Source organism: Pholcus phalangioides, unplaced genomic scaffold (genome assembly GCF_987345545.1).
Source record: "Pholcus phalangioides strain wild (caught in Gottingen) unplaced genomic scaffold, Ppha-v1.0 ptg000042l_1, whole genome shotgun sequence".
Classification (NCBI taxonomy): Eukaryota; Metazoa; Arthropoda; class Arachnida; order Araneae; family Pholcidae; genus Pholcus; species Pholcus phalangioides.
Window position 1 is genome coordinate 12,032,086 of NW_028301628.1, and position 16,481 is coordinate 12,048,566.

The 16,481-nt window shown below is 33.4% G+C and overlaps 1 protein-coding gene across 3 annotated transcripts in view; it reads left to right on the plus strand.

Annotated features, from left to right (window-relative positions):
- LOC149064480 (uncharacterized) overlaps positions 1-16,481 on the plus strand; it is a 98,670-nt gene that overhangs the window by 61,666 nt on the left and 20,523 nt on the right. For all 3 annotated transcript variants that reach the window (XM_089254876.1, XM_089254875.1, XM_089254877.1), the window contains 22 exons: positions 39-217; positions 935-1,085; positions 1,198-1,332; positions 1,596-1,756; positions 1,873-1,965; positions 2,473-2,644; positions 3,099-3,200; positions 3,613-3,798; positions 4,088-4,259; positions 5,658-5,818; positions 6,191-6,307; positions 7,330-7,431; positions 8,278-8,376; positions 8,778-8,958; positions 10,385-10,518; positions 10,860-10,934; positions 11,053-11,262; positions 11,376-11,500; positions 11,692-11,830; positions 14,479-14,664; positions 15,726-15,841; positions 16,266-16,443. In XM_089254876.1, the coding sequence (XP_089111002.1) occupies positions 39-217; positions 935-1,085; positions 1,198-1,332; positions 1,596-1,756; positions 1,873-1,965; positions 2,473-2,644; positions 3,099-3,200; positions 3,613-3,798; positions 4,088-4,259; positions 5,658-5,818; positions 6,191-6,307; positions 7,330-7,431; positions 8,278-8,376; positions 8,778-8,958; positions 10,385-10,518; positions 10,860-10,934; positions 11,053-11,262; positions 11,376-11,500; positions 11,692-11,830; positions 14,479-14,664; positions 15,726-15,841; positions 16,266-16,443 (3,174 nt within the window). The remainder of the gene's footprint in view (positions 1-38; positions 218-934; positions 1,086-1,197; positions 1,333-1,595; positions 1,757-1,872; positions 1,966-2,472; positions 2,645-3,098; positions 3,201-3,612; positions 3,799-4,087; positions 4,260-5,657; positions 5,819-6,190; positions 6,308-7,329; positions 7,432-8,277; positions 8,377-8,777; positions 8,959-10,384; positions 10,519-10,859; positions 10,935-11,052; positions 11,263-11,375; positions 11,501-11,691; positions 11,831-14,478; positions 14,665-15,725; positions 15,842-16,265; positions 16,444-16,481) is intronic.

Below are 16,481 nucleotides of genomic sequence, written 5' to 3' on the forward strand. Positions count from 1 at the left end.
TAAATGTGTATATTTAGGACTTTATATTTCTTTTTCAGTTTACTGTGCAGGATATGCATACTGCCCATGAGATCGAGTTTGAACATGCTTCTCATCACAGAAAATTTGACCCACTTAGGCGAACCACTAGTCAAGCTGTGGAAGACAGGCGACTAGCTCTATTTGCTTATACTATTGAAACAATCAACATGTTGCTTGTTCCCATGGTTGACACAAAGTAAGCAACTTTTGTCACCATGAAGCAGTAATTTATTAAGATCATGATTGTGTATTTTATAATTTTTTTATATGTGTGTATTATCTGTATATTTCCTTCAACATTAGCATAATGTGCTTGTTACGACTTGAGACTTGAAAAGTAAAGAGAATGCTCTCTTTGCTCAGAATTTAATATAAATTATAGAAAAGTAATTCATTGAATTAATTTATTTAAACCATTTTTTACAAATTTTTTTTCTCAACAAAAATTTTTTATTTATACCAAAGTTTTGCCATTGAGTTGTTTTTTTTATACAGTCTGCAATAGTTTCCTGCTTATATTCTTTATAATGCAGTTTCAAAAATTTTTAAATCCTGCCAAATTGTTCAGAAGATAGGAAGCATTTTCTTCTCTCTAGGAATTTCCCTAATGTGTTTGCTTTTGAAAAACTGAAGCCATATTTTTCTCTTCAGGCTAAAAGACCCTTTCCTGTCAAAAATGATCTCTTATTTAAAAAAATTTGTTTTAAGTATATTTAACATATCACAATTGAGATTGACGAGACCAATAATTCCTTTTAGACAGGAATTTCATGTTAAGCAACTTTGTGATAACATGGTTTGACACTGCCAGATAACATTTATTCATCGATATATTTATCAAGTCGGTTTTCTGTTGGTCTTTTTTTTTTGTAATTATATTTTTGATTGAATGCCTTTCATGAAATTTTTACAGGAAGGAGGCATTAGGCTCCATGGGTAATGATAGTCCATTGGCTTGTCTTTCACTATATCAGCCTCTGATTTATGAGTATTTCAAGCAGTTGTTCGCTCAGGTTACCAATCCACCCATTGATCCATTTCGTGAACGAATCGTCATGTCATTAGTAAGTATACATACCAATTGCACAGAAATTTTTTTTTTTTTCGTTTGTATAAATAAAATTCTAAATATCATTTATAATAATCATCCTGTACATGAAATCTTGCTTTAAATAGGCTTGTCCGATCGGACCAGCAGCAAATATTTTAGAGCCAAGTGCCAAGCAGTGCTGCCGTCTGTGGTTGGATCAACCGATTCTCTCATTGAAAAACATTGAAGTCATAAAAACTACCAAGTACAAGGGATGGAAAGTAAGGTTTAAATCAGACAGTACCTTGTTGCTTGAGCTTTGTTTTCTGTAGATCTTTGTTTTACATGACTTTTCAGGGATGAGCTGCTGTATAAAACTTTAAGTGTCAAATTTTTTTATCTTTGCCTATTTATAGTCACAACACTAATTACAAATAAATTTAAACCATTTTATAAATAATAAAGTACAATTTTGAAGTATATTTTGAAAGTATATATCACGGTGTCACTTTCCTAAATTCCTTCTCATAAATAATTTTTTTAGACAAAAGTTATTGATATAGTGTATCCAGCTGATGAAGCTGCAGATGGGTTAGTTCCTGCACTTCACAGAATTCGTTCCGAAGCATTGGAAGCTGCTCAAGAAGGATTCAGTTTGATTGTCCTATCTGACCGGAAAGCCGGAAGAGACCATATTCCTGTGAGGTATGTTTCTGTGTGTGTGATTTCTCTGAAAAGTATGATTATGATCACAAAATTGTCAAATTTTCTCTATTTAATAATCATTTTCAGGGGTTCTAATAAATGTATTTAAATTTCAGTGCATTACTTGCGTTGGGTGCAGTTCATCATCACTTAATAGGAGAAAAACAAAGAATGAAAATTGGATTGATTTTGGAAACAGGAGAAGCCAGGTAAGCATTATATAATAATCATGAATCGCAAAAAACTAAGATTGAATTTTCTTATATTGGATATCCTGCACCAAATCGACTGTTCATTGACTCGTAAGGCTATAGGTGCCATAGCTAAAACTATGCATCATTTATAACAATTAATTAATCGAAATATGATAATGAGATTTCCTACATCATCCTGTTCATGTGCTGGGAGGAAGCAGGCAACATAGCATTTCTACAAGAGTAAAAGATGGTTTCTTGTGGTTTCGGATTCAAGACTAGCTCAGACAGTTTTCAAAATTCTTTTATTAGTTGAAAGATGACAGCAAAATTCCTTACTGCATTAGAGGAAAGTAGATGGCGTGACTATATTCTTTACTCTTAGATTTAATATTTGAAAATGGGACAAAACTGCGAAAGGAAATTCATAATTTAATTTTATGATTTGTAATCATGTTATGCATGCTGTGCATCAAACCAAAACATTTTTATCAATCCAATCTATTTTTTTCTTTTCTTTAGGTTAGTCCACCACATGTGTGTGTTGCTGGGGTATGGTGCTGATGCAATTTGTCCTTATCTTGTGTTTGAAAGCATGATTGAGCTTCAGTCAGAAGGCATAATTGATCCAAAACTCACAGAAGAAGACATATATCAAAATTATGTTGAAGCAACAGAAAGAGGAATAGCAAAAGTAAATTTGAATTTATAATCATTTTGAAAATAGCATTTGTTATGTCTTTTCCCCCCCCCCCCCCATTGTGAACTGTATAAGATTCACTCTTTATTACTGATCAGCAATTTCTGCAATTGTCTTCATTGAGGAACAATAGAACTTTATTTAAAAAATGTATTCTACATATGTGTTAATACAATTTGTGTTACCACACACACACAAAAGTATAAAAAAGTCTGATATGTAAGCTTACATATTTAATGTCTAAACAAAAAAAATAGATAAATGGCTACATGCATGAAATGCAGGATATTATGAATATTTCACAGGTTGGAACACCTACCTGATAATTGAATAGGGTGTATAAGTATCTCTTCATTAATTCAAGTTATTTGCTGATCAAGCTTTGTAGTGGATCAATTTTTATTTTGTGGTATTTCCCAATTTAATGATTGGCTGATTTTCATTTAAGGTGATGGCCAAAATGGGCATTTCTACTTTGCAAAGTTACAAAGGTGCACAGATATTTGAAGCTGTAGGATTGAGCCAAGAGGTAGTGGATTTCTGCTTCAAGGTAATGATGTGTAATGTTTATTCATTTTTTTTTACACAGTTGCTTGAGTTATAGATTGCTCTATTGCAGTATTTCTCAACTTTTCCAAACCTTCTGACCAATAAAATGTCTCGAAGAATTCAATGGACCTCTAACTTACAGTATGGAGGGCTATATCTTATCTGTATGATAGTATTAATAAAATTATAGTTTACAATTGATGATTTTCTCAATAATCTAGAATCAAACTTTCAAGTCAGCTTGGCAGCCCACTTGTCTATTATAAGTCCACCTGTCTAATGCCCAGTGCTTTAATGAACACAAATAAGAAAAACCCCACCTGTTTTTTATATATTAGCGCTGAAATTAGCATTAAGGTTTTATGTGCTGTATAAACTCGTTCATATTTGATTCTATTAATATTGCTTTTTAGAATACTGCATCTCGTATTGGAGGTGTAACATTCCGTACATTGGCAGAAGAAAATTTAGAGAGGTATCGCATAGCTTACAGTGACAGGGATTGTGACAATCTTGTGCTAAGAAATCCGGGGAACTATCATTGGAGATGTGGTGGAGATAAGCACATCAATGAGCCTGTTGGAATAGCGAACCTTCAGGTATAGTATTTGCAAATGCATATTTGTTATCTAAGGTTCAGCAAACAGTTAAAATTATTTGGTCTTCATCAAATTTGAATGAATAGTCAAATAAAACATAACTGAATTTTTTTACCAGTGGAATTTTGAAAAAGTGGTCCAATATTTCTAAAAACCATCAGTCATTCTTCATCACTTTAAAATGCTGGTGCTAAAAAAATGTTTGAAATCGCTCTGATAAATAAAGCAAGTAAAAAATGATTTGTATTTATTTCTGTGGGATTTTTTCTTTTTTGCTTTATTTTGCAAGGATGCTGCTCGCCATAACAATGCAGATGCTTACACAAAATTTGTTCAGAGCACGATGGAAAGTGTGAGATCATGCACTCTTAGAGGGCAACTGGAAATAGTTAAATCTGCTAATCCTATTCCATTAGACGAAGTTGAACCAGCAAAAGAAATTGTGAAAAGATTTTGCACAGGTGATAATATAATAATGGTATAATGTCTTTTATACATATTTTTCTTTTGTGAATGGCTAAACCATGGGAATTTTAAGTTTATTACTATGCTGATGCATGAAATTTCATGCTAGAATGAAATTTGATTTCAAAATCTGCTGTCAAATATTATTTGTCAATGGTGGTTGTTATTCATTTTAAAATTCCAATTCATTTGAGGAGTGAGAATTACTTTGATAAATAACTCAAATATTTGAGAGATTTGCTACAATGGTACTCAATATAGTGTATGATAAATATCTCTGCTACAATATTTTGAAAAATTTTATGTGGAATTGCTTTTAATCTAATCTCCAACTAATTCCAACACAATGATATCCTTTTCTGTGATAAATCCTCCCACTACAGTCGAATCCCGTTTTAACAAATACTGATATAGCGATATCTCGTTTTAACGAACACTTTTGTAATCTCCCAGATAGGCTTACATAGGAACAATGCATAAATCTGGAATTCCTTTATAATGAAATTTTGTTGTGGCAAGTTGATTTGGCCTGTCTCTTGGAGTTTGTTATAACAGGATTCAACTGTGTGTGTGTGTGTGTGTGTATATATATATATATATAATCTTTCTTTTTTTCTTTTTTTTTTAACCACCGCTACACTATTTTATTAAATCTGAATCAAAACTGCCTTCTAATCTGTATTTTGGCATTTTGCGAGTTCTTTGCTCTTTTGAGGACGTATAATTTCATCAATATTTTGCATCACATGCCCCTGCATACTTCCTGAAAGCATCATTGAATTTGCCCCTGAAGCTACTTTCTGTGTGTTACACGAAAGTACAATGCTGCAAACACCTTTTACAGGGGCCAAATACCTAACCAGATTTTATTAGTCAACTGATTAGTTATATTTTCCTGTGGAATAACTGTGCGTCAAGGTGGGCCTGGCAATTGTGCAAAACTCACATTAATTAGTGATAAATATAACAATCGCTAAAATATGATTTACCAAAATAACATACCTCACTGACACACACACACCATAAAAGAGAAATTGTTAAAATACTGAAATAAGCAACTAGAATGTAAAATAAGCCACATAAATACAGCAGGTGCTAAAAGTATCAGCATTGCCGTTATATAGCAGCTCTGAGACCACGCCCCGCTGAGCCAAATCGACAAGTGCGACTTCAAAGGGATGAAACAGCACTTAATATAATCCTGGTGATTATAACACTGCCTCTCAATATAAACATTAATCCCTCTTTAATTCTATATTTTTGTTGTTGTGCAGAGAATTGTTATATTGAGATTTCACTATTAAAAATCATTTTTTGGGAATGAATTGAGCTTCTGTTTTGTTTATCATACTTCTATTATTAAAACGTTTAATAGCTATGTTTGATGTTTGTAGGTGCCATGAGTTTCGGTAGTATTTCTCTGGAAGCACACAAAACTTTAGCTGCAGCAATGAACAGAGTTGGAGGAAAGTCAAACACTGGCGAAGGTGGAGAAGACTCTGATAGGTACATCGTCCGGGATGTTAACAATAATGTGCGTTCTGCAATCAAACAGGTCGGTACGTTGCTCTTTTACGATTGACCACAAGTATTTTTCATGGTTTTATTTATCATGTCTTTTTATATTCTGGATATTGTTTTTCAAGATCATTGGTTGTTTAGTATTTGTGAAAAATATATATTTTTACAGGGCTCGATTAGTTCACGTATTCCATAAAATGATTTTCTAAATCTTATTTTTTTTTTTCGAAAGTATTAAATTTTTATTGTGAATTTTGTCATAAATTTAGTGTCTAACATTCGGTGTGCAAGCTGTAAAAAATTAACTTTGCATTAACATTGAAGTAAATATTTTTTGATAATAAACAGAGTTTTTATAAAATTTATTTTAGTTTGTATTTATATGGCCATATGAATTTTTTTTCAGGTTGCTTCAGGTAGATTTGGGGTTACTATAGAGTATCTTGCTAATGCTGATGAACTCCAAATTAAAATGGCACAAGGTGCTAAACCAGGTGAAGGTGGTGAACTCCCTGGATATAAAGTAATTTTTTAGAGATTTTTTCAGTATTGATGCTTCATTGAAATATATAAATCCCAGTATGGCTCAATATATGTGGTTTGATATTATATATTGGTTTATATATTCAGTAAAACCCCCTCTTAACGGTCACCCCTCTTTTATTTTACAGCCAAATAATAATTTCCCTTTGTGTAATAAAAGTATGCATTTCAAATCCCTGATCAACAGTCACCCCCCCCCCCTTCCTCTTTTACATAAATTTTTGTCTGGCTGGTGTCCGCAAAAGAGAAGTTTTACTGTCCATGCGTATGATTTTTATTTAGATTGAAACATGAGAGAGAGAGTGAGAGTGCATTGCCTGACGTTAATAAATATATTGCTAATAGTATTGATTCTTAGAATGATGTGATCATAGAATTTAGCTTAAAAGTTTTCAGGTCTTTTGACTGACATAAAGTACAGTTTTCGTCTTTCAGCGTTTCGTTTGCACGAGTGGTAAACATTTTTAAGAAATCTTACGTTAGCGGGCAAAAGGCTACTACTTATGCCTTCTCCCTGCTTGAGTCGCACTGCCTCATCGGGATTGGTCTGTTGAGCCAGTCTGTTTTCTCCATTGGCCAAAGTTCCTAAGGGCTCTGGACAACTTCGGCCAATGGGGAAAACAGACTGGCTCAACAGACCAATCCCGATGAGGCAGTGTGACTCAAGCAGGGAGAAGGCGTAAGTAGTAGTCTTTTGCCCGCTGTAACGTACGATTTCTTGAATGTGTTTGCCATTCATGCAAATGAAACGTCGAAAGACAAAAACTGTACTTTACGTTGGCCAAAAAACCGAAACTTTTAAGCTAAATTCAAATTTACACGATGACCACGAAAGCCTTTTTTGTTTCAATGTGATCATAGTTTTTCATATTTCAAAACTTGATTTTAACTGTGGGGGATTATTGTGCTATTTATTAAATTTTTGTTTGAAATTCATATGAATAAATGAATAAGAATTTAGTTATGTTCTTATATTTTATTTTTCATCAATGAAATAAACAGGTTTCAAAGGATATTGCAAAAACACGGCACTCTATCCCTGGAGTTGGTCTAATTAGTCCTCCTCCACATCATGATATATATTCCATAGAAGATTTAGCTGAGGTAAGTTTTTATATATTTTACAGAAACATTTTTTATATATGTTTCCTTATTTGCATAGCTGGTGCCTTTTATATGAATTGATGCCAATATAAGCTTTGAACCAAATCTTACACTTGCTGGTATGTATCACTGAATAATGTTATTAAATCATTTATATACTTCTGTACCAATGTATATTTATCATTTTGATCTCTAGCTTGAAATTTTAAATCTGTTACCACTAACATACTTGTGTAGTGTTTTGTTTTGATTGTAAAAAAAACTTAATTTGAATATAATAATTAAAAATGTCATTTCTATCAAGTTAGTTCCTTAAAGTTACAATGGGTTGACAAAATTGACATGATTTTGTTTGTCATTAATTAAAATCGCCATTGCTGTTGATATAAGTTGCATGAAGTGAATGTGAGGTACATGATTAATCACACGGAGACTACATCTGTAACATATTTATTAATATTTTATACCGATGGTTAGGTTTCGATAACTTGATGCATTTCTCTGTCAAAGATAATTTGTTTACGAGTTAAGTAAAAATATGAGTAATTATTTTTTTATGTCAATTAAGTATATAAATCTTGTATTAAGTATAAAAATATAAATCTTGATTTTTACTTATTGAAATTGTTGCTTTAAAATAAACATTGTGTATTATGTTCAAGACAGTTCAAAATTCCACACAAATGAAATCAAATTACATTTAGTACAGGAAAATTTAATTCATTGTCTTTCATTATGAAACAGTAGAGCATATTCGTATAAATATCTAGTATGAGAGTGAACGTCTGTGACAATATATTTTTAATTAATTTATATGTTTAAATGATTTATCTTTTTTCTTTGCAGTTGATCTATGATTTGAAATGTGCAAATCCAACTGCCCGTATTTCCGTGAAACTTGTATCAGAAGTAGGAGTAGGTGTTGTGGCATCTGGTGTTGCAAAGGTATTCGAAATAATCCTGTATTATATATTTTCAGCATAATTAATGTAATATAAAGCAAATTTTATATTACAGATTTTGTGTGATTCGGTCGAGCTTTTCTATGTCAAGTGTATTTTTTGTGCTGTAAGCCGTTCATATGCTAAATTCATAGTTTTGTTTTTGGTGTATTCGGCCAACGGAGGTGAAAGATTTTTTCCCCAACATTCTGTTCATACAATTGGTAAACATTTTTTAAAAATATCTTTTATGATGTCTGCAGGAATGAAGCTTGTACTTAAATTTTTCCCTGCTTGACTTGTTGCAAGAGTTGATCAGCTAATGTTACAGAGAAAACATTTTTTGTGAAATACTTTTGCTGTCATGCTATAATGTGAGTTATCCTAATGTTTCTATATCATCAGGGAAAAGCTGAACACATAACCATATCAGGTCATGATGGAGGAACAGGTGCTAGTAGTTGGACCGGAATCAAGGGAGCAGGTCTCCCATGGGAACTTGGCATATCAGAAACACACCAGACACTGGTTCAAAATGATCTTCGTTCTAGAGTGGTGCTACAAGCTGATGGACAAATTAGAACAGGTTAGGTTCAAACAAATTAGAATTATTTTTTTCCCTCCCATTTTTTTTTTTTTATATAAACCAAATTCTTTTACCAACTTTTTTTTTTGTATGCGTACTGTATTTTATTTGAAATTATATACTTTTAATGGCTTTTCTTCGTAGCTATTTTCTTATGTTTGTTCCTTGTCTCATTTGTTGTTCATATATTGTCATCGTTTGTTCATATATTGTCATTGCTAAATTTTTCCAAAGCAGATTATTTTATTCATTTTTGTCTAAATCTAGTTTCACATAAACCTTAAAAAGAAATGAAAACTGGTTTTTTTTTTTAAATAAATGTCAGTTTTATGTTTTTTCCTATCAGAAAATATTTTTGTATCAACTTATTCTGTAATAATTGTGTAATTTTTATTTCATGTGTGTAATTATTTTTTTTAATCTGTTCAGCAAAACATAAGTGCATTTCAAAGATTTATGACTTAAGATTTCATTGCTTATTAATGAGCAGTTATAAAAAAATCAGAAAATTCTGGCTGGTGATGTATTTATTCATGCATGCAATTGTGTATTCGTCCTCTTGCCGTAAAAATTATTTTGTTTCAGACATTCAGTGAATAAAGTATCCAGTGTTACCTGGATGAGATGGAACGTCTTGAAGAATACCTCATCTAGAGCTTGTTTTATCGTATATAAATGTTTCTTAGTTTTTGTCAAACTTATGTAGTGAATTTTTATAGTTTTGTTTTAGTTGTATTTGCCAATGTGCTTTTCCTTCGTAGAAAGCTGAAAAACGTTTGCCTCAGATGCATTAAATTACTTTATGTATTGATTCAATAGGTCAAATAATTTTGTATTACGTGCCACAATAATCAAAATTATAAAATAAACTTTTCACGAATATTTTCAAATCTTCGAATTAATTTTAAGAAATGGAAAAACTTTGTTTTAAAAAAATTATACTTTGATTATTTTATTGACAGTTTCCAGGATTTTTTAGATTTTTTCTTTTCTATCAGTTAATAATTTCATTTTCTAAATGAAAATTTTTCAAATGCTACAATAAAATATTAGTAAAGCTTTTAAGTGTTTAGCTTCAGTATGAATCTATAACAAAACCAACCCATGTTAAATATAAAATCTTTCCTGGGACCTTGTTCACGTGAGTTGAAGTCGGATCAAATCTGTGGATTTCTGAGACTGTGACTTCCAGTTACATCCATCCTTCAGGAAGGTTTGAAATCGCTTAAATGATGGGAACCTGGGTGCATCTGGTTCTTCAGGTTCAGTCAGGTCTAGTCATCAGAGCAAAAAAAAAGTATGGAAAGCGAGCGAGAAAAAATAGAGGCAAACTGTCTTCCCAGCAATATATCTTTTACTTTCACAATTTATGCACACTAGAAGTGATCTTTTTTTCTTTTTTCCACTTTCTTGTCTTCCTGTACAGGGTTTGACGTTGTAGTCGCAGCCACACTTGGGGCTGATGAATTCGGATTTTCTACTGCCCCTCTGATTGTCCTGGGCTGTACAATGATGAGAAAATGTCATCTGAATACATGTCCTGTTGGAGTTGCAACACAGGTGAGAAGCTGGTGCTGCTGGCCACAAAGGAATTTTGAATAGCGGCAAAGGAGAAAGTGAAGACCAGTGGCTGATCCTAATGCTCAAATTTAGCAGTTTTTTTTATCTTTCACTGCGGTTTCTAGCTTTTTTTCCTCCTGTGTTTAATATTTTACTTTTTAGATGTACATAGCACTGAGATGGATGTCGTGATGCAGTAGTCTCCACTCAAGCTGAGCAGCAGTTTTTCTTTTGGTTTTTTTCGTTTATTTGTATGTTTATTTTTTTGCAGTTGCATGAGGCTTGAAGTCTCAGAAAAATTCTCATTGTTTAGGTTCTGTTATGTTTATTTTTTTCCATAGGACCCTGAATTGAGGAAGAAGTTTGAAGGAAAACCTGAACATTTGGTCAATTATCTCTTCATGCTTGCCGAAGAGGTAGCGATATATCTTTTATATATTTTGCATTTAAATTCAAATAACTCTGTGGCAGTATACACATTTAAGCCACTTGCTCAAAGCAATTTAAAATTTCCCTTGATTGTTTTTCTTTTAGGTTCGGACAATAATGGCTTCGCTCGGTGTCAAAAATTTTCAAGACCTAGTTGGACGAACTGAATTCTTGGCAGTGTATGACAACAAAGAAAATCCTAAATCCAAATTCTTAGACTTATCAGCCATTCTCTTGAATGCTAAGTCACTAAGGCCAGATGCTTCTACGATTGGTGGATCCATTGCTCAGGACTTTGTTTTAAGCAATCGCATGGTACCAACATTACAAATAATCCAACCATTGTCTGAATAACATTTTTCTTTACTTATTGTTTGAATTTCATGTTTTCATATTAATTGGTCTGCATCTCTTACGTGAATTTCAAGGATAATCTGCTAATAAAGCAAGCAGCTAATGTCATTGATGGACAGCAAAGTGGGGTTACTATCCACATGGATATATCAAATGTGGACAGAGCTTTTGGTTCCACTTTGAGTTATCATATCGCAAGGTATTTAGTTTCTCAACTTTGAATCCAATACTAATTTTATAATTTAGAGTACTTTCAATTTGTTTCTACATTTAAAAATTGTTTGGTTTATTATTGCATATCTCCATTCATAAACAAATTTACATCTGTGCATATTTTTTTTTGTATATATTAATGTTAAAGTTTCAATAATCCTGAATATTTTTTCATAGGAAATATGGTCTTAAAGGTTTGCCTGATGATAGCATCCGAATAAAACTAGAGGGGTCTGCTGGTCAGAGCTTCTGTGCATTTCTGGCCAGGGGTATAACTGTTGAACTTGAAGGAGATGCGAATGACTATGTAGGAAAAGTAGGTTTGACATTCTAATTTCACATGAAAGTTAAGATGAAAATATCATGTATAATCAATGTCTATAAAACTTTTAGAATCAACTAAAACCATAGTCCCAACTGTTGCCAGCAATACAGGGCGATTCATATTAAATGGGCCAAAAATAAAACATACCTGTGAGCGCGTTGTAATTAACTAATTTTGGTAATTCAAATTTACTGTGAAACTACAGTGATACAGGGAAATAAATTGTGATAATATCCCTGCTCAATTTAACCGTAACTGCAAGTTGTTATGTGGGAACGCTACGCTGTTTTGGCGCACAAAAGGGTGTCGGTTGGCGCACAATAAGGTGTTTGGCGAGATAGGATGAGACCTTCAGGAAGAAGCTGTAACACAGAGAGAGAGTGACAAGAAACTTCGACGTGCGTAGACACCCCTGCCTGGCGGCGGTAAGTTAATTACTGACTCCTTCCTCTTCACTACTTGCCACCTCGCATAATTAAATGAACATGTAATTTTTAATCTGTTGAGCAGTGAGATGGATACGGAATAAATGTGAGGAAAATGAATCTGGAGTTATATGTAATTATTTTATTCATGTCTAATTTTAATTGATACAACCGGCCTTCGTATCAGCTAAAATTAGACATGAATAAAATAATTACATATAACTCCAGATTCATTTTCCTCACATTTACTCCGTATCCATCTCACTGCTCAACAGATTAAAAATTACATGTTCATTTAATTACGCGAGGTGGCAAGTAGTGAAGAGGAAGGAGTCAGTAATTAACTTACCGCCGCCAGGCAGGGGTGTCTACGCACGTCGAAGTTTCTTGTCACTCTCTCTCTGTGTTACGGCTTCTTCCTGAAGGTCTCATCCTATCTCGCCAAACACCTTATTGTGCGCCAACCGACACCCTCCTGTGCGCCAAAACAGCGTAGCGTTCCCACATAACAACTTGCAGTTACGGTTAAATTGAGCAGGGATATTATCACAATTTATTTCCCTGTATCAACAGTTATCCAAGTTTCTATAGATGTTATTTGTATACCCCTTTAGTGACACTGCAAATGTCTATGCGGTATTCCAGTTCCTGCTACACTCGTGATAGAATATCCCCTATTAATGAGTCCAACACATCAGTTATCTGCTGCTTCAGTTGCTGTAAGTCCTGAGGAAGTGGACGCACAAACACATTGTTTTTAACAAAACCCCATAGGAAAGAATTGCAAGAGGTTAGATCTGGGGATCTCGGCTTCCAAGAAAGCAGTGGTATATCATTTGACTCAGCATGGCCAATCCAGCGATGAGGGTAGACAATCGTTAAGGTATTGATGTATGTTATGCCAATGTGGTGGTGTTATGCCAATCTTGCTGCAGAATGAAGCTGGGAACTGTTTCCTCTAACTGAGGGAATAACCACTCTGAGAGCATGTCTTGGTAAGTGTATCTGTTAATAGATTTTTCCACGAAGAAAATGGACAGAAACATAACTTTTGGTTATGGCGCAGAAACTGTTCACCTTTGGAGAATCGCACAGATGTTCCATTGTTCCATGAGTATTTTCCATGCCCCGAATTTGTAAATTATTATACAAATACAACACCACAACAGACAAAATGCCCAACGAGGTGGCTGGCGTGCGGTTAACTTTGCCACATAAGTGAAAGGTGGCTTCATCTGTAAACACAAGCCTGTTCGCGAAATCATCCTCCTCCAGTTTATCTTCCTAATTCACACAGAAAGCTTTACGCAATGGTTTTTCGGAAGGTTTTAAAGCCTGTACCATCTGAAATGTGAATGGCTTGAATTGTGGACACTTCCGTAACACATGCCACATCGTTGTTTGAGGCAAATTCAGTTTTGCACTCACACGACACATTGATTTTGTGGGACTTCATAAAAACGTTTCAAGAATTTTTTTTCAACCACTTCGGATTTGGCAGATGTTCATCCTGGGCTGGTTTTCTTGTATAAGCAGCCCGTATCCTGAAACTGCTTCCCCCACCTTACAATATTGTGACGATGCGGTGGTTTTTTACAGAATTCCGTGCAAAAATTTCTTTGAACGGCAGTAAATAATGTTTTGGCATATTCGAAAACCCATTATGCTTTCTCCTGCATGGATGACGCCATTTTGATTAACAGCGCCTCTAGCACCGATTTCATAACTGGAGGAATTTTTGCTGGTGCCAGATAAAACTTGTATGATTGCAGTTTCCTAATAAATTTGTTTTGGTTAAATAAATCAATTACAAAATCATACTATCCTATTCTTTTTTGGCCCATTCCATATGAATCACCCTGTACTTCTTGATGCCCAGAAATGACCAAGTTTATATGTTGGTCTGTTTAAAGTATTGAAAAAAATCTGTAAAAAAACTTCTGTAGTGTGTGTTTAATAATCTGCTGTTATGTATGTTCTAAAATTTAATACTTTTGTAAATTTAACTCTTAAGCTAGGATTACACTGTAAAGTTTGATAAAAGTTATTTTATAAAATTTGAAAAATGCAATCAATAAGCGCATTCAAGCGAATGTAACCAAATAAGGTGTTATTGGTTGTTTTTAAAGTTTTGTGAACAATCTTTTATCAAACTCTTATAGTGTATAATCGTGGCCTTGAACAAATAAATTATATTTTATAATATTACTCTAGGGTTTATCTGGTGGAACAGTTATTGTTTATCCTCCAAAAGCTTTGGCAAATGATTTCAAGTCAGAAGAAAACATAATTGTTGGAAATGTGTGTCTCTATGGAGCTACTTCTGGCAAGGCATTCTTCAGAGGAATAGCTGCGGAAAGATTCTGCGTCAGAAATTCAGGTGCAACTGCTGTGGTCGAGGTAATATTTTTTATGTGATAAATTTTTATCGTTCAAAATGTGATTTTTTTTTTTTTTTTTTTTTTTTTTTTAAGAGAAAAAATATATATCTTGTATTTCATTTCTATTGAATGTAAAGTGGATTTTTTTTATTAAAAAATGTAGTTTGAAAATTTTATTTGAGAATATATTGTGCATATTTATCATTATCAAACGCACGTTTCAAATTTTGAATCAATTTGTAACAATTTATATTTTGTTGATTTTTTTTAAAAAAGTATATACATGGTAATTCAAAACTCAACACACAAACTTTTAGGGGAGGTAGAAATCACAAAATACAATCGCATTGGAATGTTTGACCGGAAACCCAAATCTGATCAGCTGGAGGATAAACAAAGATACAGAAATGACAAGCCAATAGTAGGTGAAAAAATTCTTCATTTAGAGAAACTTTACACAAGGACAGTACATGTTAAGTTTCACAAATGCTCACAGTTCTTATTATCCATATTTATTCACACTTGAGGGCGTTTATCTGCTGGAAGAATAGTAGTAGTTTTTGAAAGGATTTGAAAATCAATGTGTCGCCATTGTGAAGCATGCATAACTGTGGATGGTAAGAACTTTGAGAACATGTTGTGAAACTTAACATTTACACGTACTGTCCTCGTGTAGAGTATTATTAAATATAGAGTTTTTTCCACCCATTATTGGCTTGTCATTTCTGCATCTTTGTTTATCCTCCAGCTGATCAGATTTGGTTTTCCGGTCATACATTCCTATGCGATTCTGTTTTATTTTGTTTTCTACCTCCCCTAAAAGTTTAAGTTCAGTTCTGAATCACCCTGTATATAAACACTCAAGTGTCCAGCAAAACCTTTTGACACACTTAGGATATTTCTCCTGTATATGGGGACATATGACAGCCTTCAATTCAGTGTTTAAATATAAGGTGTCATATCTTTTTTTTTAATTATCTACATTATAGGCTTTTAAGAAAATAATTATTTTTCTTGAAAATGTGGAAATTTTGAGAAGCTGTAAGTTATGATATCTTAATGAATAAAAATACTTTCTAGGGTGTTGGGGATCATGGTTGCGAGTACATGACAGGTGGTTATGCTGTCATCCTGGGTCCCACAGGTAGAAATTTCGCCGCTGGAATGTCTGGAGGAATTGCTTATGTACTTGACCCGTAAGTAAATTATTGAAAGAGTATGAAATTCTTTTTCTTGCATTAAAAGTGATTCAGCTGTTCAGACATTAACTGTATAAACAGGTTTTCTATATGGTAGATATGTTATTGGGATGTCAGGTCACTGGCATATGCTTGAGGTGGGAATTATAAACTTCAAGCACACCCTTTCCCCACTTCCTTTTTCTTGAGCTAAGATTATGGTAAGATGCATTTATTTTCTTTTTTACACCTGAGTGGGAAACTAAGTAACACTTCTGTTTGAGAAGAGACTTCTATAACCCTCCTTAAGAAAATCCTGTGAATGTTACTGCACAGGGTTGTAAAATTCACCCGCTTCTTTTCTTTGATTGTGGATTTACTATTACGGGAGATGTAAAATTTGCTAAACATTAAAAATTAGCTTCAAACTTTTTGTTCACAGAAAAAAAGTGTTAGAATCATCTTGCAACATGATGATGGTTGACTTGTTTCCTTTGGAAGTCGAAGATGACCTGTTTTTTGTATATGAACTGCTGAAAGAATTTGTTGATAAAACTGGTTCAAGCGTTGCTCAGAAAATTATTTCTGATTGGCCCCATGCTGCAAAACATTTCACCAAGGTAGCTTTGTCTTATGATTTTCCATGTCAATTTCAATT